The 21,394-nt window shown below is 40.1% G+C and overlaps 1 protein-coding gene across 1 annotated transcript in view; it reads left to right on the forward strand.

Annotated features, from left to right (window-relative positions):
- Window positions 1-3,071: 3,071 nt before the first annotated feature.
- p3h2 (prolyl 3-hydroxylase 2) overlaps window positions 3,072-21,394 on the forward strand; it is a 76,727-nt gene continuing 58,404 nt past the window's right edge. The window contains exon 1 of the mRNA XM_084723399.1: window positions 3,072-3,908. Within this exon, the coding sequence (XP_084579525.1) occupies window positions 3,492-3,908 (417 nt within the window). The 5' untranslated portion in view covers window positions 3,072-3,491. The remainder of the gene's footprint in view (window positions 3,909-21,394) is intronic.

The following is a 21,394-nucleotide window of genomic DNA, read 5'->3' on the forward strand; positions in this document are numbered from 1 at the left end:
TACAGTGATTGGCTGCTAACAAAACCACTTTGTTTGTTTTGTCTTGACAGGACCAGGACACATCTGGCCCACCAGCCCCTGCCTTGCTTAGACAATAAATATCTGCAGTGGAAACAGACAAAGGATTATGACAGGAAATGGTTAACTGTATGCTTTGTATAACATACACTTCAAGCTTTTATTCAACACACAAACCAACTAAATGAACCTTTTCTTAAATAACCATTCAGTGTAGAAATCAATGTTGTTTTTTTTCTCTAGCTACAGACACAACTCCACCAAAGACCTGCAGTCTGAGCCTGACTCTCAGCGAGAGGAAACTTAAGGTAGCTGTTTTATCTCTCATGTTTTAATCCTCAGCTCACATCACGTCCACAAGGTGGCAGCAGATGTTTCAGAGCTGAAACATCCTCCCACCTGTTTTTGGTTCCCAAATTGTTCTAGGAACATTTGCTTTTTCATTGTGAACGCTTATTGAACATCCCTGCATAACGTTTCCAAGATGTTAGAATAATGTCCCCAGATTGTTCTGCAAAGGTTTGTTGAATATTCCAGAAAGATTGAACATTTCCCCCTAACAGTTCCTAAATGTTAAACTGGCAAGTTTCTTTTTTTTTTCATATCAGGCTGTTACTGATACATTCCCAGAATGTTCTGAGAATGTTAGATGAGTGTCCCAGGAAGGTTTTTTTTAAACATCTTCCCTTAAAATTCCTCATTATAGGCAAGTTTTACTGATGTAAATCTATCATTCTGGTTACCAAAACCTGGAAGCAATGTAATGGAAATCTTCCAGGAATGTACCGGGGTTATGGAAATGTTATGGTAATGTTATGGGTTAGCTGGGCAGTGAAGTCTCAGACTATTAATTAATAGCATATAAATATGAGGGGTTTTTTTTAACCTCAGTTCAGAATAAACAATTTGTTGTGTAAATACTGTGTTTACATTTCTAAGCATATGTTGTATTCAGTGTAACGCGACACGGGCAAAGAAGATTGAGAGGGAAAAGAATATGCTTAAGGGGAGAATATCACACATCACTGGAGGAGCTGACAACTGGAATGATTATGAAAGAAAGGGTTAGTGTTAATAAATGTTTTTTTTATTATTGATTAATCTGCTAGTAAGCTGAATGTTGCTGCACCAAATGTTAGATTCAGAGTTTATCATGGTGCATGAAAAGGGCTGACATGATGATCTGTTACACTTTAATCTGCTCCAGGTTCATGAGTGTTTTGGTTATTCATTCTGCAGTGAGATTTGAATTACTAACAGTTGTGATCTAACTTGCACCAAAAACGTTCATAGCCAGCTGTCATCAGTAGGGGGCGGTATTGTAATATAGATGTTCATTCATGAAGCCCATGTGGGATTGGGAATGGGATTCATTCAACAAATCTTTAACAACATGCTCTAATATTTTGCACCGTCCTAAACATATTGAGAGTATTTCACACGGTGGTAATGTGATACCACGGCATATGGTGCTGTGTGGCATATGTGCTAAATTTCATTGTTTTAACTTTAAAATAAAATTAATTTTCCATTTGAAATTCATGATTAGGCATCTGTCTAGTGCGGTTTATGACAGCAAATGTCTGTAAGTGTCTTCTGTATAAACTGCACTGAGTCTGTTCCTTTAATTTGCTCTGATCTAAGTTTTAAATGAATGTACTGTACAGAGTTAAATCAACTCATTAAATAAAGTTTCTAAACAAAAATGATCAGCACATTAGTTTGACAGTTAAAACTCTGCTACAACCCTTCTTTTTTATATTGTGAAGAAAACATTTATGATTTAAATGTGCTTTGTGTCTGTTGTACACTTTAAAATAAGCTGTTGTTTGCTTGTTTTCGCAATAATAAAAACAGTGAACCATGAAGTGTAGTATTACATTAATAAAATATAGTAAATAGGAAATGTTCCAAGTGTTTGTCAGTGCAACTGAAGTTGTTGGTACAATGTAATATCTTATGTGCATTGAACATGTTTTCTCAGGCACATCTGAACTGATATCAAGTTTATTTGACTAGAAATGTTTGAATCTTTACAAAATGACCTCAGCTTGCTTCATTAGACCTAAAAATTTAAGACAGCCTGGACAATAACTTTTTTTTTTTAAGTTAAAATACCACAGAACAGTGTAACGTGCTGTATGGTGTATGCATTCAATTTAATTGTTTTATGACAGAAAATTAAAAATTAATTTTCCACTTACATTCACGATCAGGCATCGACCCAGCATGTTTAACAGATCCATTGAACTTTAAAAGTAGAATCAGTAGAATTTGTCTGAGCTGTTTGTAAATGCACCAGAAAGATGTCAGGATGTCAGATACCAATGTTTTTGGTTGGTCCGAGCGTCCCAGGCACAGCAAAATAATGAGAAAAGGAGAAAATACAGGCAGAGGACAGGGTCTCTGCAAATAAAGCCACCGCTACACCACTAATGACTGATTATTGAAACAGATTATATTTATATGAGTCTTTACAATATTTTTCAGGAAAATTTTGAATTTTACGCATTTAACTCCAGCAGAAAGTCTGTTTAGATTAAAAAACTACTGTCACTTTACTTGCAGGCATAAACATGTGTTCCAGTTGGTTTACAGCTCTGAACTGAGTGAAATGGTGTCAGCAGCTCATTTTACAGTCACTCTCTCCAGTCTCCTCATTAAATGGTTGATGAAGATTGTTTTAAATTGTCACATCATAATTTAAGCTCTTGCTTTTTTTTTTTAAAGAATGGCTTTGATATTTAGCCAGGGGAGATAACTTTATTAGCCATTATCCTCTCCTGCACAATGTTCAACTTTATTTTAAATTCTTACTGTCTTTTTTGTATGTGCATCTAAACTAAACTAAACTAAACTAAACTAAACTAAACTAAACTAAACTAAACTAAACTAAATTTTTATGAAGAGACCTCTTTTTTGTATTTGGTGCTTTCTTAAAATAAAAAGTTCCTTTTCAGCCATGCCTGCAGTCACTTTTGTCTCTTGAGTGGAAACCCAGACTTTTTTCTGGAAGTTTCTTCAGTTTTCAAGTTTCTTCTTTGTTTTTATAGAACAACTTAACTTATTTTAAATAAAAGTACAACTGTGGTTAAAATTCAAATGTCCATAAAGTGAAATCAGAGCATTATTGTTCATATTTGGGGCGACCCTCCCTGATGGTCCTCTCTCTCTCTCTCTCTGCTGCACCAGGAGCCTGTGAGGAGCCTGTAAGGAGCGGGAGCTGTGATTGTTTTCTGTCCATTCATCTCCTGGAGGGGCGGAGTTAGCGGAGCCAGAGAGGGGTCATAACAAAATGTGTGTCCCCGACTAAAGCAACATTATTTCCGCCCTGCTCCTCTCCGGTGCCGTCCTGAGTGTCTGTCCGAGGAGCTGCTGTTAAATGGACTGTAAAACGAGCCGGAGCTGATAGTTTGTGCCCGACAGTGTCGCTCCGCTCCTCACCGTGTGAACAGAACCAGTGGAACCAGAGGATGGATGGAAACTTCTCACCGGCTGCTGTCTGCTTAGTAGTCCTGCTCACCGCCGCGCTGTCCTCTTCTGCAGCCTTTCTGGAGCCTTACGACCTGTTATACGACAATGCGGTGCAGGCGTTTTACAACAACGACTACCAGAGCGTGGTGCGGTACATGGAGGGAGCGCTCAGGAGCCACAGAGAGGTCCGCCGCACCAGAGTGCGCTGCCGGCTGAGCTGCCAGGACCAGCATCCGTTTGATGAGACCTTCGCGGACCTGCGTTTCTCAGACGTGGTGCTCCGCAGGGCAGCGTGTATGAACACATGCATCGAGGAGAAAGTGGGCTCTCAGTCTGTGCATAAAGTCAGCGAGGATGTAGTGCAGGACTTCAACAGGAGGATCCCCTACAACTATCTGCAGATGGCTTATCAGAAGGTAAGGGGGGAGGGGAGTGGAGTTTGTGGGGGGGTTTGAATGGGAATCACACATTGAAGTGGATCTGCTCTGATCCACTTTACCTGCTGTAGTCTCAGTCAGCTGTTACTGCTGCTGCTACCCAGCAACGTGATGCAGAGTGACGATGAGAGGAGAGCTGCGCAGAGCACATGTAGAAAACTCCTGAACCTGAGGATTCAGTCTCCACTTCAGCAGTACACTTAAAGGTAGAATATGCAGGATTAGTCAGCAGCTGTAAACGCACCAGAAAGATAGCTGATTGTTCAGTCCCCTTAACAGGTTGTTATACTAACGATATGAGTGCCAAATAATGAGAGAATATGGGGAGAAGGCAGGGTCTCTGCAGATACAGACACCAACACACACTTGTGGTGGGTCATAAGTAATGACACTTTTTTATTTGCAATTATACATTGTTCCCTGCATAGTGTGCCTTTAAATATTTGTGCAAAAGTGGGCACTCCTGTGCAGTACACCCTCATATATGGGGCAAACTGTAGGTGAAGTGTTTGTTACAAGCAGTTGGCTGCAAACTCCACTGCAGAGGTAGAACCTAACCAGTGTTGATTTTTCCATGTCTCAATATTGATATTTAAGTTTTTTGGCTCTTACAGTAACATAGTGTAAACTTTCAGAGGACAGCTATGATCCAGATATTGTTTTTCAGTGTGTTGTACAGCAGAAGAATTACAAAAACATAAAACATAAAAGGAACTGATCAGCGAAGGTATACAATTCTCATGGCTCAGATAATTTGGAACTGGTTCTTGATTCCCGTTCTTAGAAGCCAAGCGTTTGCACTCGGCAAACTCACCAACTGATGGCACTAAATCCTGCAGACTGGTCCTTTAAACATGTTGACCTGTAGCTGGAATTACACTTTCAATAAAGGATACATAAAAAATACATATATAGAACAAAAATACATCAAAAAGTGTGTAAAATAAGTGGAAAATAAACATGAATGTATTAGCCTACCTGCCATGTATGCCAATACTAACATGTGATAAGCCAATACTGAGCAGTAATATTAACCAGCTAATGAAATAGGTGAGACTATGCAGAAACCCAGATAATACAAAGCTGTCAAGCTAAAGTTATATATCTTCTCCTTCTTTAAAAGGTAATATCATGGAAAGGTGAAGTTTTCAGTCCCGACAGCAGCAATATAAAGCAGTGTGATGTAACATGCACCACATGCATCTGTGTCCATCACAAACACACATCAAAAACTACTGCGTTGCTGATATTAGACTTGCAGGACTCTGCTGTCCAGTCACAGCAGCAGATTGATTCTACAGTCTGTCTTTTTTACAGTCGTGCTTAGTTTTGTTTTTTTTATGGCTCTCCTGTGTGTGGTGTTACTTTTGAATAAATGTTTGTGGGTTTTTTGTTTTAGCAGCTCCAACTTTTTCTTTCTCCTCACAGCAGAGGCACGCTAGAGGAGACTGTAACTCAGATCTACTTAAACTGCAGCCAGATAATAGATTCAGTTTGAAGCACTCCTAAACTACAACTGTTCTTCATTTTACACTTTATGAATCTTAGTTATTCACCCTACCTTTACAACAAAGCTAAAGAACAGCATTTCCCATGAGGTCCATCTCATGGCTGGTATGATGTTGAGCGTGGGAACAATGTAAGAGACACATAAAACAAGAGAGCAGGGAACAAAGTCCATGTGACTCTGTGGGCTGTATTTGTCCCCAAGGAGCAAGTGTGTGTGTGTGTGTGTGTGTGTGTGTGTGTGTGTGTGTGTGTGTGTGTGTGTGTGTGTGTGTGTGTGTGTGTCTGTAATATCACAAACAACACACACTTGATGGATCTTTTTATTCAAAGCTCCTTATTTAGAAAGAGTTGGGAACCCCCGTTGTTACACATTGATCTATTCAGCAGTATAATAGTCCTGCAGGTTTTTGTTTGCATTTTTTGTGTGGAAGAAAAACTGCAACAGGAACATCTCGAACGTCCCCAGACTGTTCCAGACTGGACTTCCGACAGATGGAAAGAATTGAGCTCGAGCTTTAGAAGGACTTTATTCAACATGCAGGTGTACAGTAAGATCTGTGATTCCAACAATCAATTGGCTTCATGCATGAATTGTGTCAATGAAAAATTTAAGAACGTTTGTGGCAGTCATCAATACTTTCTTACTATCTGTTTGTTCTTAGGTACAAACAAATTTTGAGAGAGCCCTCAATCACACATAGGCCATATGCTGTGAAATATTAATAATGATGAAGAAAAAGTAATTTTATTTATGAATGATTACACTTGAAGCACAACCTGGCTGCACCTGCTGCATGTCTACAGAGAAACCTCTTCAATGATAGTCAAAAGCACTCATCCATGTCTGTTAAAAAAGTTTTTATTTATTTATTTATTTATGTATTTATTTATTTATTTTTTGCTGTACTTCAGTAGAACTTCCTGTTCTTTTCCTTTCTATTCTTGTTTTTTTCTGTATGTAATGTCACCTGTCAGATGTCTGTGGCTTGTTGCTTTGTGTTTTTCACACAACACCTCAGTCTGCTTCCTTTATATGGATTTATTTGGTATTTCTACATGCTAATTGCACGAGCATATGGCACATGCATTCAATTTAAGATCAAACACAATTTATCGATATACTCAGGAGGGTAAGAACAGTTTTGGCTGTTGGATTTTTAAAATTTTCCTCTTACTGCTTTGTTTGAGAACAAATATTAGAAAGAAAAATTAGAAAACATTATTCATGAATGAAGCCCAATGATTTGTGCATCCAGCATCACAGTCAGGGTCAGCTTCAGGACACTTGAGGGGGTGGATACTTACAGCTTCAGTGGCTTGAAGCATAACTATTGTACATGTTGGTATTTACAAACAATTAACCCAGGCTGCTGGTTTTAACTTTTTCAGTTTCATGCGAGTGACATTTTCACCTAGTTGGAGCTCAGTTGGGAAGCTGGCACCGTCTCCTCACATGAACCTGAGACCCGGTTGACTTCCACGGCTGCTGACTGCAGACTGGCTCAGAAATGCCAGGGTGATGACACACCGCTTCCACCGCTCAGAAGTGGTGGGAAGTTAATCGGTGCTGTCACTGTCTGCAGGCAAATGTTTTCCCCATTTTTTTTCTGAATCAGCAGAGAAAGAGCTGATGTGATCCTCTCAAAAGTGCACGCTCCTGTCTAGACATGAGCACAGACACGGCCTACCACACAGATCCTCGCCCAGCTGTAAAAATATTGGTAATCTTTAGTGAAAAGATATGATTTCTCAGACATCTGTTGGAGAAAAAGGTGGAACATTATGTTTTTTTCTCACAACAAAGCAGAAACTCTCATGAGTGTTTCAGCAGATCTCTGTTTCAGCCCCCTCGTGTTGCTCTGTCTCCCCACGTGTTGACGTCTTTATGAACTGAGCACATGGCAGCACATCAAGGCTGAGAGCTCTGATGTTGATGTTACCACAGGTAAGGAGACGCAGAGCCGGAGCGTTCCTATTGGCCAGGCCTGAGCGGAGCGCATCGGACCCGTCAGTGTGTGTAGTATCTGAACATTAGTGAGTGTGAGTGTGTGTGTGCATGTGTGTGCGGGCATCCTCACACGTATGTCAGTATGGGGGTACTTGGTGGTGTTTGTGAAAATAAATAACATTCCTGCAGTATTTAACATTCCAGCGTCACACACCCTCCTCCTGCATAATGCAGCCATTGCTCCTGTTCGAAGAGGCTCCACAGTCACCAACTGTTCTCCTCACTTGGGCTGTATGTCCCCAGCTCGCCCGTCGTTTAGCTGGGCAAATATTTTATTTTCCTGTTGTGGTCTGTTTGCTTTTCTAAAAAAAGAGACACGCCACCTTCTGCTGGTATTAAAGGGAGACTACTGTAGGTGCCACTGGGCCGGACCCTCATGGCCTCCTGTGATCCCTGCCACTGGCCGCAGCTCGCGCTATACAGTCATGATCAAAGGCCCTAAACTGCCCCCAGGGGGAAAGAAGAGATTGTATCTGCACCGCCTGTATCCGTAATCTGATCGCTCTCACAGGGCTGCTGTTCCAAAAGCAGTAAGTAGTTGTCAAAGCAGGGCTCGTTATTCCTGGTTCGATTTTCAATTGAGTTGAATTTATTTTGATTAAACAATGAGTGAAAGACAGATAAAACAAAATATGATACAAATACCCATATGCAAAGTTAGTATTAAAGGCCCTGTGCTACTGTGACTTTTATTTTTATTTCGCTTGGATGGACTGTCTTGCTGCAAGTATTTTGCGTGGGGACATTAAATCCTAATGAAAATTTGTTTAAACTTATCCGCCTCTAATCCAAGAGCTTCAAAGTCCTTTGGAAATGTTTTTTTTAAGGATCTACAACCAAGTCCAGTTGCCCTCAATTCAACCTTTCTTGGATAACCAACCTGGATGAATGAGAATCTTCACAGATATCTTGTTTAAGACGTCATGGTGTAAGGAAGGCAATGCATGAGCTCATCAGTACTGTGACTCATGAATCAGTCATTACAAACTCGATCTCTGTTTAAAAAAGGCTATTTTTATCAGTTTGTTGCTGCATTGCTGTACTGGTGGCTACTCTGTGTCTGAAGTGTGGCTTATCTGTCAACAAATAGCAGCTGTTTGAACAAACCGTTTCAAACCGTTTCACACTTTATCACACTTATAACACTTTATGAAAGACGACAAAATTTTTATTGACAGTAAACACGTCAAATTTTACAAATATGGTAAACCGTAACTAGGCTATAGGCTACTTCTTGATCAACTGTGAAGAAAGTTCCCAGACTTCCTTAAAAAATCTCCCACATTTATGTGTTGTTGAGTTAGTAGAAAATCTGTAAACTGTGGAAAAGTTGTAAAATGTTGTCAGAGACAAATAGTTAATTATTCTCGGAAATTCGGAAAATGTTATACATTAAGTTATTCTTTCTTTTTGTCTGTTTGTCCCAGCATGTTGGCTACTACTGTCGGGCTGTCGGTTAAAAAAAAAAGGCATTTGGTCTTTAAAAATGTAAATGATGAAATGAGATGAGAAATGAGATTGAGAACAAGTCATCACTTGAGACACGTGAAGATGCATTGCCATGACAGGTGTAATCTGATAAGGACACCCGAGATGCATTTAATGCCAGGTGTAAACAGGCTGGTGTGGTCTTTGGCTTGAATGTTTTAGTCACTGTGGTTTAAATGAAGAGCTAGATCAAGATGATGCAACATGATAATGCCACATTTATGTAAAAGTAATCTTACAATCTTCTTTTTAAACCACAAATCGAGGCTAGCGAACAAACACTGTCGTCTCTTCTAACCCAGACTTCCCAACATCATCCTCTTTGCCAAAATGAAATTCTTGCTTTGGGAATGATAAATATTCTGCAAAAATCCTATATTAATCCCTGTGGATAAATGCTCCATCTGCACATTGTCTGAATGCAGTACCAACGGACAGTTAGACACACACACTCATGCCATCTAGTGTGTGTATTTGCTCTCATCTCACAATACATTATGCCTCATATAACCAGAGCATAATGAGGTGTGTTTGACAGCTTGCTTTATAAGGTTGCCAACAAACATACCCTGTTTGATAATGATTCTCTGTGTCCCAGACGAGTTTGAAATAGCAATTACTAGTAATTAAGGGGGTTGATGATGCTCCATAATGACACTGTTGATGTGCGCATCCTGTGTGCCCAGTTTAATCCCAGTTCTAAAGACATTTGAAGCCATCAGTGTTGGCATTTACAAACTCAGAAATGTGACCTGACTATGAACTGACACACACAAGGCTTTTCTTATAACTGCACTGACATAATAGAGAAGGAGGAGGCAGCGTTCCCATGACTTGATTAAGTTAATTTGTCTTGGGAATTGGAACACATAATTCAATAAGAATCCCATCGTCATTTTGTTTTGAGAACTTCCCCCTGTGTCTCCCACCACGATGTTAAAAGGTGACTGTAGGTCAGGACATTCTCTGAAGCCTGCTGATGTTGTGAGCCTCCGCTGGAATTTTCTCTCCGAAATCCAACACATTCACGATTCCACTGCAAACACGATGGTTTGATTATAACACAGCAGGAAGTTCCAGTACAGTCGTCCTTAGATGAAGTCTGCTGCCTTGATTGTGATTAGAAGTAAGCTGTGTGTAAATGTGATGCAATGCTTTGGTGAATTCTTGCTGTGATTTGTTTCATCTTCCCTTTTCAGTTTATTGAGATATATTGACAGAGTTAGGCTGCACTGTGGGGGATATGTCTTTCCAGTTTTCCAGCTCCCACATCGGTTTGAACCCCAGCGAGGAATGTTGGATGCACTAAAGATCTGAGTGGAAATTGAACAGATTTTGAATGGACAGAGTGTTTGTGAGCTAGAGAGGAATCACAGATGATGTTATTGTCATCTGCAACTGATAATAGGTGGATCAGGACGGAGTGAGAATGAGTACTTTGTTTTGATTGGTTAAAGCAAGCGGTAACACTGCCATTTGCTCATTGACATGCAGGTTGGTTGCAGCCAAGTCAGATTTATGTGTTTGATGTATCCACAAGGTCATTTGGTGGTTATCCTTTTTGCAAAGTGACTCTGAGCCTTAGAGGGGAACAAGAAGTAGTGTGGGAATAGATGACAGTAGAAACTGGCTCTCATCACGCTGGTTGCATGCTACTGGAGGAAAGGAAAACTCATTGAAAAGGTCCGTTTAGAGTCTGTGATACATGAAGTTGCTCAGCATGAAGGGGCATGCAGCGACAATATACTGTAGCAAGTTTTAGCATCTTCAAGCCAAGTAAGTGGTTCAGTTCCATTCTTTAAAGGAATACTTGTGGGACCCGGAGTATCCAGTGGATGCATGAAAACCTCACAGTAATGAGAAGATTCCAGGAAGTAACGGCACCCTGTCAAGAAATAGTCCAGAACATAAACTCCTATAAGACCACAACCGATTATTTTTAGACTTTGATTATTGGACTTTAAAGGTGCTGGTAGGTAGATTTTATTACATTTGGACAGAGCTAGGCTAGTTGTTCCCAGTCTTTGTGCTAAGCTAAGCTGACCTGTAAGCTAACAGTATGTTCAGACTACAAGTCATTTTTAATGGAAGCTGGCGACATGAAGCCAGAAACATTAAACACTTGTAGCAGTGTCGACCAATCACATTTTTCTTTCACTTCCTGTGCTGTGTAAACAATGACAGAAAAACATATTCTTGCCATCAGCCACTTTCCAGTTTTAACTGACTTTTTCTTACTGTAGCCCTTTTGTAGCTGTGTCATACTACTTGACTTTCGAAGCCAAACATACAGTCTACCGTCACTATAACGTTCACGCTACACAACTTTCTGTTTTGTATCGGGAACCTTGAAGTTGTTGGTTTGCAGGCTACATGATCAGCAACAGGGGGGTCACACCTTACACCCCGACAGGTCTGTCTGGTGAATGAATGGTCATGAAAACACATGCAAGAAATGACATTAGATTATTAATAATGAAAAATCAGTGTTCATGCTACTTTTGTAACTGCTGGAGGTGGAGCTAGTTATTAGTAACTACTACTACTACTTTTTGCTCATGTTTATATATTTGGGCTTGTTTGGCTGCTCCTCCGGTGCTCTTTGGTCTGTCCTTCTCTACTTCTTCCCTCCCCTCAGCCCATGCCTGTTCTCATTGGCTGTAGCTCATTGCTTGGCTTCCTGACATGTTCCCAACCTGACCAGATATTAAACCTGCTCAATATCTTTCGGGCATCTGTGGCATGGGAGAGCTCCTGAAGTGTGTCATTGAACAGTTAACACATTAAGAAAGTGAATACGAGTATTTCCTAGGATGTCAGACTATGACTTGTTTGATTTTCTATCAGTGTGTCTTAAACTTTCTGCAAAACAAAGTTAATATGTCTTACCAGAGGTAGCCACTTGATACATTAAGTGATTAAGTGACAATGGCTGTGATATATTAAAAACACTGAACCTGAACCACTGAAGACTTTTGCACAAGAACAACAAAGAAAAGTTTTATTTCACTTCTCTGTTCCTCACATATAAACTAGAAATGATAGAATTGAAAGTGTTTTCTTAGGCGTAAGTTTTCTTCTTGTACTTGCTTGGCAGTAAAATATTGAGACAAAAATTGTTTAGGTAAAATCTAAGTACTCCCTTACATTCTTGAAATTGCCAAGAAAACCATTACCTTGTGTGTCACTGCCTTAGATCATTTTGATAATGGAAAAAGCAGATCGGTAAGCTGATATAACACCAGATATGTCTTTAATAAATGTAAATGATCACCACCACCGTCTCCTTTGCACACACCTGGAGTGCCACCATGCTGCTCTCCTGGCTGCCCTGACCGAGCGTGCAGCTCTGTGCTTTGCCCAGACAGCCAGACACTGTGGCACTTGGGTGTGCCAAAGGCCTTCTGCATGACTGGATTTGAGCGGATAACGGCCCACAGGAATGTGAGGGCACGCTGTGGCGTAACACACCAATATTGTTCTCGCCCTGATTAACAATTAAATGGCTGCAGGAGAGGAGGAGGCAGGAGGCTGGTGAAGGATCGCCGCAGCGGTTTGCGGGCTGGGATGAGACAGCGGCAGGTTGTGGAGGCGAGTTTGTCAGACTTGGCTCGGAGGTGACTTTGTCAAGCGCTGGCATCTGCGAATGTGTGGCTGAGGCCAAATGAAACAGCAGAGCGGCCAGAAGCGGGAGCTGACGCCAATCAAGAACGTTTTTGATTCAAGTTCCAAAACTTCACTCTTGATTAATTGAGATATTTATCACAGGGACTGCATTCTGACCACAGTGTCCTCTCAATTTATGGAAGAGGATCACAATACCCCCTGTCACAGAAGGGAGGATTTGGACCAAGATTCACTGTACAGATCCAACCAGCTGGAGAACAGCATTTAGATACACGTATATGTGTGTATGCAGCAAAGACAGTGGTTGCCACCACAGATGTGTGTGTGTGTGTGTGTGTGTGTGTGTGTGTGTGCCTGTAAATTCTGATTGCGTGTGTTTTATTCTTTGTGTTTGGTGATTATCAGTCTGGCCAAAGTCTCCTGGGTGTCTGAGTGGAGAAATCAGGGCTGGGATGGAAAAACAGGAGTTTGCCAGGCATCTGTTCAGCTTCACTGGTGACTTGAACTATGTGTTGTTGGCTGCTGCAGGGGAGCAGGCAGAGAAACCACTTCTATCTGTCATGTTATCTTCTACACAGCAGACAGATGCACATTTTGTTTTCCATCAAATCGCGAATGACCTGATAATCGTCATTTCACAGTCGGGTCAAGACACCCACGCAAAACACACAAACTAAGTAGAAATATGGTTGCATGAGTTAGTTTTTAATATTCAGAGAGAAAAATCAGAGAAAAATACTTTAAAGATAGTTTGGATTATTTAAAGTGGGTTTGTGTCAGGAACTCAGTCATAGTCAGTCTTTTATTTACAGTAGATGGTGGGTGTCATGCTCCCTGTTTTGAGAAGTAGCAGGAGTACCAATAGGTAGCTAAGCAATGTCCCGCTGTGGACAGGGTCAGCAGCAAAACATATTTTAGCTACATAAAAAAGTCAGTCTGAGAAAAATCAAAATAAGTTTATATGTACACTATATTCAGCATATTTTCATTGCTTTACCGAGCTGCCAGACAGCCTTTTCTGACAGGAAACCGTCATTATATAAGACAAATATCGCAGCCTCTCACTCAACCTGACTACATCGACAAAATCTTAAAAATCTTAAAAATCTTACCTCACAGAACACGTGAGTTGCTGCTCTACCTCTGCCCCGATCTGTTGATTTGTTTGTGTTACTGTGTGATTTTGGTGAATCCAAACTAACCTTTTAAAACACAGGTTTCACAACAACACAAACAAACTAACCGATCAAAGCAGCCTTAAACCAGCAGCTCCTAATTTTGCCAATGGAGTTTGGTTGGTTTGGAGAGAGCGATATTTGCTTGTGTAACAGTGGTTTCCCGTTGGAAAAGCCTGTTTTACAGCAAGGTAAAGCAGTGAAATTTTACTAAATATAGTATAAAATAAAACATAGGTGGCTAAAATACATTCTGCCGATGACTCTGTCCACAACAGTTCATTGCTTAGCTTCATTGCAGGCGCTCCTGGTCACTGGACTTGCTTTTATATAGCTCTTTTCTAGAACATACATTGATCTTTAATGTTTATTATTCATTCACCCATGGGTGTGTCATATACTTTAAACATAGTTGTTAAAATAGAGGTGATAAAAAGGATCATTGTACACTTACTAGTGGTGTTAACTTTCTTTTTGCCAAAATGTTTGTTCACATGAAGGCAGCAGCCAGTGCAGAATCTATTCTATCTCAGTGTGCCGTGACTTAACACATATTTGGCTTTGACAGAGGTGTTGGCACAGATTTAACCCGGCCTTTTAGTCCACACAAAGAGTAAAATGTTCTTCAGGTTTGCTAGGGTGTCCTGTATCCACCTCACAGCTTGTTCTGCACAACCATGAACTATAAATTGTGCTAACGTCTCAAGTTGCTTCTGTCCTCAGCAGCTCATTTCTCACAGCGCTGAACTGTGGGGGCTTTGGGCTGGAAACCACAAAGGGAGCACAGGATACAGGAAGTCTAATCTGTTGTGGAAAATGCTGGAAAATCATGTTGTTTTCCAAGTTAGTAGCGTTGTATTAAGTTAAAGTTTACTTTTATCTTTCAACAGCTTAATAGTATACTGCATAGTTTTAATAAATATTTATTCTTCGGTGCCCGGTCGTGTATCGAACTGAGAGCTCCTCTGGTAAATCGATAACATTTCATTAAGTCTTGTGTGGCAGAATGTTTGAGGTGGTATGTGGCTGCTGTGGTTGCAGTAGCAGGGAGCCTATTCAGAGCCACGGCAGGGTCACATGTCTCCTGTGCCCTTTTTCCATCAGTTTGATGAAGCACACATTTGCCGGGCGCGGTGTCATGTGATCATATGCATTTCCACAGAGCCCTCACAGCACAGGGAACTGATATTGTTCTGATTTTATGGGCCACATGGCAACATTCTCCACACTCAACTGAGCTGTGATGTTAAATCAACATAAATGGTCCAGTGTGGTTCAGGTGCTTGTCGACCGTTGAGCTCTCTAACATTGTAGCATTGATTTAAAAGGCTTCTGTATTTGAGGCGCCGTGTCCCCGCAGAGGTCATAAAGTTGTTAAAGAAGCTGTTGCAGCTGTTTATTACGCTATGTCTCAAAACTAGGTAACGGACACGTGGTGCCGAGACAAATACGTTTTTAGACTGAGCAACAATATCATTGCCCATTGCAATGTTTCATTATGGACATTGACATTCCCCAATCCTGCAACCTAACTCTACTGCATAGATGTACCCAGGATGTAGTATATAGGATTACTGCTGTTCTATTTCTGTTTGCTTTTCAGATCTCTGTGCTTTGCAGCAACAATGTAATCCATGATTTCTTCTCCAAACAAACAGAATCTGTTTCTAAGGAGATATCACAAGGCATGGTATAAAATTTCCCGAGTCATGCCCAGTCATGAGACAGAGATTACAATCACTTTAACGCAGAATTTACGACTGAAGGAATTAAATCTCACTGGCTGGATGAGGTGGATGGCCGCCCACTATAGAGTCTGTTTTTGCTCGAGGTTTCTGTTTGTTAAAAGCAAGTTTTTCATCGCTACTGTCACCTTAAGGCTCGCACTTGGTGGGAACTGATGGGTCTCTGTAAATAATGTTAGAAAGAATACAGATTAGAGCTACCCTATATGAAAAGAGATAACTTCTGTTTTGACTTGGCACGAAAAATAAAAATAAATTGAATGTAATTTACTGTAGCTGAAAAAATTAGCCGATTAAACGATTACTTGAATGTCGAAAAGTAAATTGGTGAGATTTTTGATCATCTTTGTGTAGTTTATATCATTTTTAAACAAAAAAGTTCAAAGAATCTTTGATTCCAGGATCTTAAATGTGAATTATTGTAGGTTTTATGGGCTAGTAAAAACTTACCTTGCGAGGCAGATGGATTCACGAGATCATGAGGTCATGCGAGACTCCATCTTGCCAGGCTCCTATCTGTCTGTTTGTGTCTGCACCAGAGGTGGTGTGAGCCAATCAGCATCCTCAGACGGACTACTGGCATCCACGGGTGTGGTTCCAGGTGCACCGAACGCAAGAAGCGTCCGTGGAAATGACTCGGTCTTGAACAACAATGGCGGTTCCTGAAGATGTTAGTGCAGATACTGTGATAGCATCAGTTATATCAGAGCTGGAGAGTATTTCTTCATTGAAGATCAGCACTGCAGGCTTTAATTAATGGAAAAGATGTTTTCGTTCTTGTCCCGCTTTGGTTTGGTGAGTTGATCTGACTGTTTGAAGTTAGCCCGTGTTTCCAAACAGTTTCTAAGAAAGGCTTCTCAGATGGTTGTGTGTAACAAACCATCTGGCGTGTCAGGTCAAGTATAAACTGAAGTACAGCAAATCAAATTTATTACAGCTTCTTTAGACTTGAGAAAGACTTCTTTTGAAAGACTACTAAAAAATCACAATAACAATAACCCAGTGGTAGTTAACCAACCTAAAAACTACATTGGATTACAGTTTGATGTGTTGTGGTGTTTAGTTTTTTTTACTTGTCTTGTCACGCCTTTTTGCATGTGTTATACTGTATGTCTTGTTTTATATGTTGAGAGGAGGAACTGCTGCCATAGAAGCAGCAAATGTGGATCCAAATAAAGAACAAGGAACAGACACAACAAGATTGGTCAATCAAATTTGAATTCGTGGCTCCAGTGCCAAATCCTCTGGTATTCCAGAAGTGAGAATCATTCATATTTTGAGGGCAGCTTGTTTGCCTTCTTGACCCCACAGCTGTTTCCTGTAAAATTCCATCAGCAGTGTTGATTGTTTATCTAGGCCCACTCCGCTGTTGTCAGCCTGCAGGGCGATGGTCCCATGGTGACTCTGTAGTAAATCTGTGCTTGTACGTGGCCCTGTTTATGTGTATGAGAAGCTTAAATATGTAAAGTTCAATATCAGAATATGTTTAACATCAAAAGTTCAGTGAGGTCGGGCCTGTGATGTACTTCAGCCACGCTCTGCCTGTCTTCTATTATGAATATTCTAGTGCAGATGTCTTTATTTCACACCATGAAAAGACAACACTACGGCTCTCTGAATCCACCAAATGCTACACATCACTAAGTTAAGTTTGACAGCTGGCATAGGAAAGGGTAATATTTCCAATTTGCACACCCACCCTCCTCCTCCCTCTAACCTCCGACTGCCAAAGAATAATTCATCTTAGCAGTGCGTTACGCTAGGATTTCCAACTATTATCCCCAGCCGCTCTGTGACCTGCTTATCTTTGTCGTTAGATCTCAGCATCTCCTCTCCCCAGGAGGTTTTTCCCCGCAGGGAAACAGGTAGTATTACACCTATTTAGAGGACAGGAGAAAGTAGTTTTCATTATCCTGTGCTGACCTGACCTCTGGCCGACACTGACCCCACCGCGTGTCCACATCTGGTTCAGATCTTTGTGAATTGCAGCTAATAACAGTGCTAAACAGGCACAAGGAGCTAGAGACGGGCCTTATCAGAGGAGTGTGACAGGAATAATAGAAAGTAAAGCATAGGCCGAAATGTGCGGTAAAGTACTTTCTTTCTTGGGTTGCATTTATGTCATTTCACTGTCTAAACACAGTGGCCTTTATTCATAGAGCTGCTTCATAGCATCAGTCTGCTACACCATTAATCCAGCTGCTTAAATTGAACTGAGGCAGTTATTAAGAGAAAACAATTCACCTCTCTCTAAAATAAATCCCCTAAGAAAGCTGAAAGTACTTTTGAACTCCCGACATACATGTGGACGGGTTAAATCTCACAACTTCCAGATGGTGATTAAACAGGATGAAAAGCTGAGAGTGTGTATGTGCTGATCTCCCCTCACACGTGAGCCAAATGTCCTTAAAGAGCCTTTTCTGTAAATTTAGGACTTTCCCCGAGCAGCAACATCAATATATCATCTGTGAAACGTTGAAGTGAAGTCAGTTCCACGTCATCCTCCTACAGCACGCTTTAAAGATTATCTCATCTGATTAATGGGGCAAAAAAAAGTGAGACAGAAGGAGTTATTCAAGACTGAAAATCCCTGACAGGTCTCTGGCTCAGGAAATAAAAGAGTTCAAAACAAATTTGATAGAGTTAGTGCCTGTGAGCTCAAAGCAGGGCTGCAAGAAATTAATATCTTGGAAAATCAGTAATTCTGATTATTGTAGCAATTAATTACCCTGTTAGCTTAAACCTGGGAAATGTAATCAAACTATGAATACATGCAGTTGCAGATCAACATTATCCTGCATTTTGAGTCATGAGTCTGATTTCCCTGCAAATACAAGTCCAATATTCGGTCTCCTTTTAGCTCTGTTTTCATCTCCACCAACTTCTGAGGGAAATATCTGATTCTTTAGCTGCTAAATGCTTCCTTATGTTCACCAACTAGTCACAGATTTGGTCTGCCTACTCTTAAGTGTTATTCAGTGAGTCTTTATGCTGAAAAACCTGCCTGCTGCAGCTACAAACAATGCTATAAAAGCAGTTAGAGTAGGGTTGGGTGATATGTAAACATTTTGCACCCCAGCATCCTTTGTTTCAGCTTTAAATGTGAGTTTGCAATTTTACCTTCACAGTGTCTAATAAACAAAACATTCTTACACTTTTTTTCGTTATTAAACAGAAAAGTACAAACACCATCTGAATCCAAGTTTTTCTGTCTTACCAAACTAAAACCAGCTTAATTGCCTCGTTAATTCACACAAAATTCTAGCTTGACCGCCAGAAACAAATAAAACTCACCAAAACCATCTTGGTTCGTCTTTCCACTGTCCCAACGATCAACAACTCTTGTTTGGTTAGATGTAAAAATATTGTGGCTCCGCAGGGCGTTTTCCTCCTACTTGTTCTTGGGCTCAGTGGGTGTGTACAATGCTGCTGAATGAGTGGGCAGCAATTCTCATTCGCTCAGACCATTACATTAGCAAAAAAAAAACAAAAAAAAACCCAAAATCACCCAAACAGACCAGCTGGTGTGGACTCAGCCAATCGCTGATAGCCAATATATTCATCCAATCACTCAAACCTGGGTGAGAGAAAGTTGCAAGCTGTTAAACCTAAATAATGAGATGAAAGTTGCAATAAAGCTACAGCTTTTGTCACCCTCTTGTTCTCAGTGGGCTTATCACTACAAGCAACCACTTTTACATTCAAGTAGACATCTGATCCAGCATAAAAATATTAATTATAGCCACTTTAACACACTTAAAACTAACTTCAGAATAGCTGTTAGTCAACCAAAGTTCAGAAAGCGCCATGTTAAAATGCATTTGAAATTTAAATTAATGTACATACAGAGTTAAATTGACATTATGCTTGTTAGTTGGCCTTCCCAGAATTACTTAAGTCATTCACAGCACAGTTTGAAGAATGTCATGTGCATTTTGAATGCTGCAAAGAGAAAACAGGGAAAAACAACCCTGCGGCACCAACCCTGATAAGCATCAACCACAATTGCAGGATACACAAACAAATCATGGTTTTATGGTTTCTGTGTAGTAAAAATTATTCTTCTTGTACGTAATCTTTTATGAGACCCGCTTCCTCCTCTACACTGCAAAAAAGATGAGCTAAAATATAAGAAATAAACACTGAATTTGAGGAGAAAATCACTTAATACCAGTGAAACGATCTGTCCATAAAGCAAAATAATTTTACCTAAAATAATTTGGCTCCAGTTTAGAAATAATAGGCTCTGATAATTGTTCAAATGTTTGAAATAAGTAGAAAAAACTTGAGATCAGACCTTCTACAGCACAATAAAAAGTGAAATGCATTGAATATTATCAAATCAGTGCTGAATCAGTTTTTTGTATTCTTAATTTTAGCACAATCAGTACTCAACACTAAAGGCTACACATCACTGCACTGTAGGCTGAAAGCTTTAATTTACTTGCAGTTCTGGCAACACCTGAATTGGTGGTGCCAGGTGAAGTATTTCAAGTTTCAGTCAAATGCTTTTTGACTAATCTAAAAGTATATATTGATTGTCAAGGACATGTTTCACTGTTTACTTTCACTTTCTGTGCACCCATGTCTTCAAAAAATTAGCTGAAACTGTGTGATTATTCACTTTCAAAGTATATCTTAAGGTAACAAACACACCATAAGACATTCATGATGATGTAAGATGCTATAAAGGCTCATCCTAAACTCTGTAAGGCCGAGTTAAATCCCTGAAGACTGCCGTCAGCTCACACCTCTTGTCCAAGTTGCAGTTTATTTCACAACTGCTTTTTACAGTTGGCTCCTGCTTGAGGATTAGTGTTTATGTCCATCTCCGTTTGCCAATTTAGTAATGAGTCATTTAAGTGAAGATTTGGGAGTTCAGTTTGTGTAAAGCATGCAGAGCACTGTGATGTCACCCAATGGGAGAGCCCCCACAAAGAATGTAAACTTTTTGGCTCTTGTGGTGATTTTGAGAGGAAACAACCTCCGCGCTGCCACTTCAGGACGATGTATTACCCCATGACCATATGCACCCAATAAAGAGGGAAGGCATCAGTCTTCTTCGATGTCTCCATGCAGAAGTAATCATCTGACTTGTGGAGACGAAGGAATACAGGAAAATAAACGCTTCCTCCTGCTGTAATCATAAACATTACGACACAGCCAAGGCCAGAGACACTCTAAAGTTCTAGAAAAAAGAGACTTGTAGAAAGTTCACAGACTGTTTGGTATTCATGCGCAGGGTATCAGATGTCATCCTGAGTATGTCTGCTTTGTATAATGGTGTGGCACGTTCTCAATCATTTATTGTTTTGTCCTTGAAGCTCTTCTGTTGTTCCATCTCTGGTTCCTGTTTGCTAAAGCCCTGAGTTTGGTTGTTATAGTTATGGTGGATAATAGTTTTCATTGAAAAAAGATGGGAAAGTGTGGATTCTTCAAAATACAAACAAAAAGAAGGAAAATTGCTTGTTTTACTCCATCTTTATTTTCATTTCTGTGTTTTATGACCAATTGTATGTTTAAGGTCAAATGTATGTTAATAAGTATGTTTTCATTAGTTTATAATTACCTGAAAATAAGAAACGTTGTGTTTTTGTTACCTTAGAACGAGACTATTCTTCTTATCAGTCTGATGGGGTTTTTTTAATCTTTTTATCTCCTGTTTATTTCTGTGTTGGAAGACAAGTAGGTCTGCACAGGTTTACAGTGCCAATGCAACTGTTTTATTATCTCCTGCAATGATTAATACATTTTTAATGGATTATTTAATTATATATATTAACTCTTTTGATCAATTAATCAATGAAAGACATTTTTCAGGGAAACTATTCAGCTTCTTAAATATGACTTTCTGGTTTCTTTACTCCTGTATGACAGTAAACTGAATATCTTTCTCATTTGAAAAAGGTATTC

Source organism: Lutjanus erythropterus, chromosome 7 (genome assembly GCF_056507025.1).
Source record: "Lutjanus erythropterus isolate fLutEry1 chromosome 7, fLutEry1.hap2, whole genome shotgun sequence".
NCBI classification, from domain to species: domain Eukaryota; kingdom Metazoa; phylum Chordata; class Actinopteri; order Lutjaniformes; family Lutjanidae; genus Lutjanus; species Lutjanus erythropterus.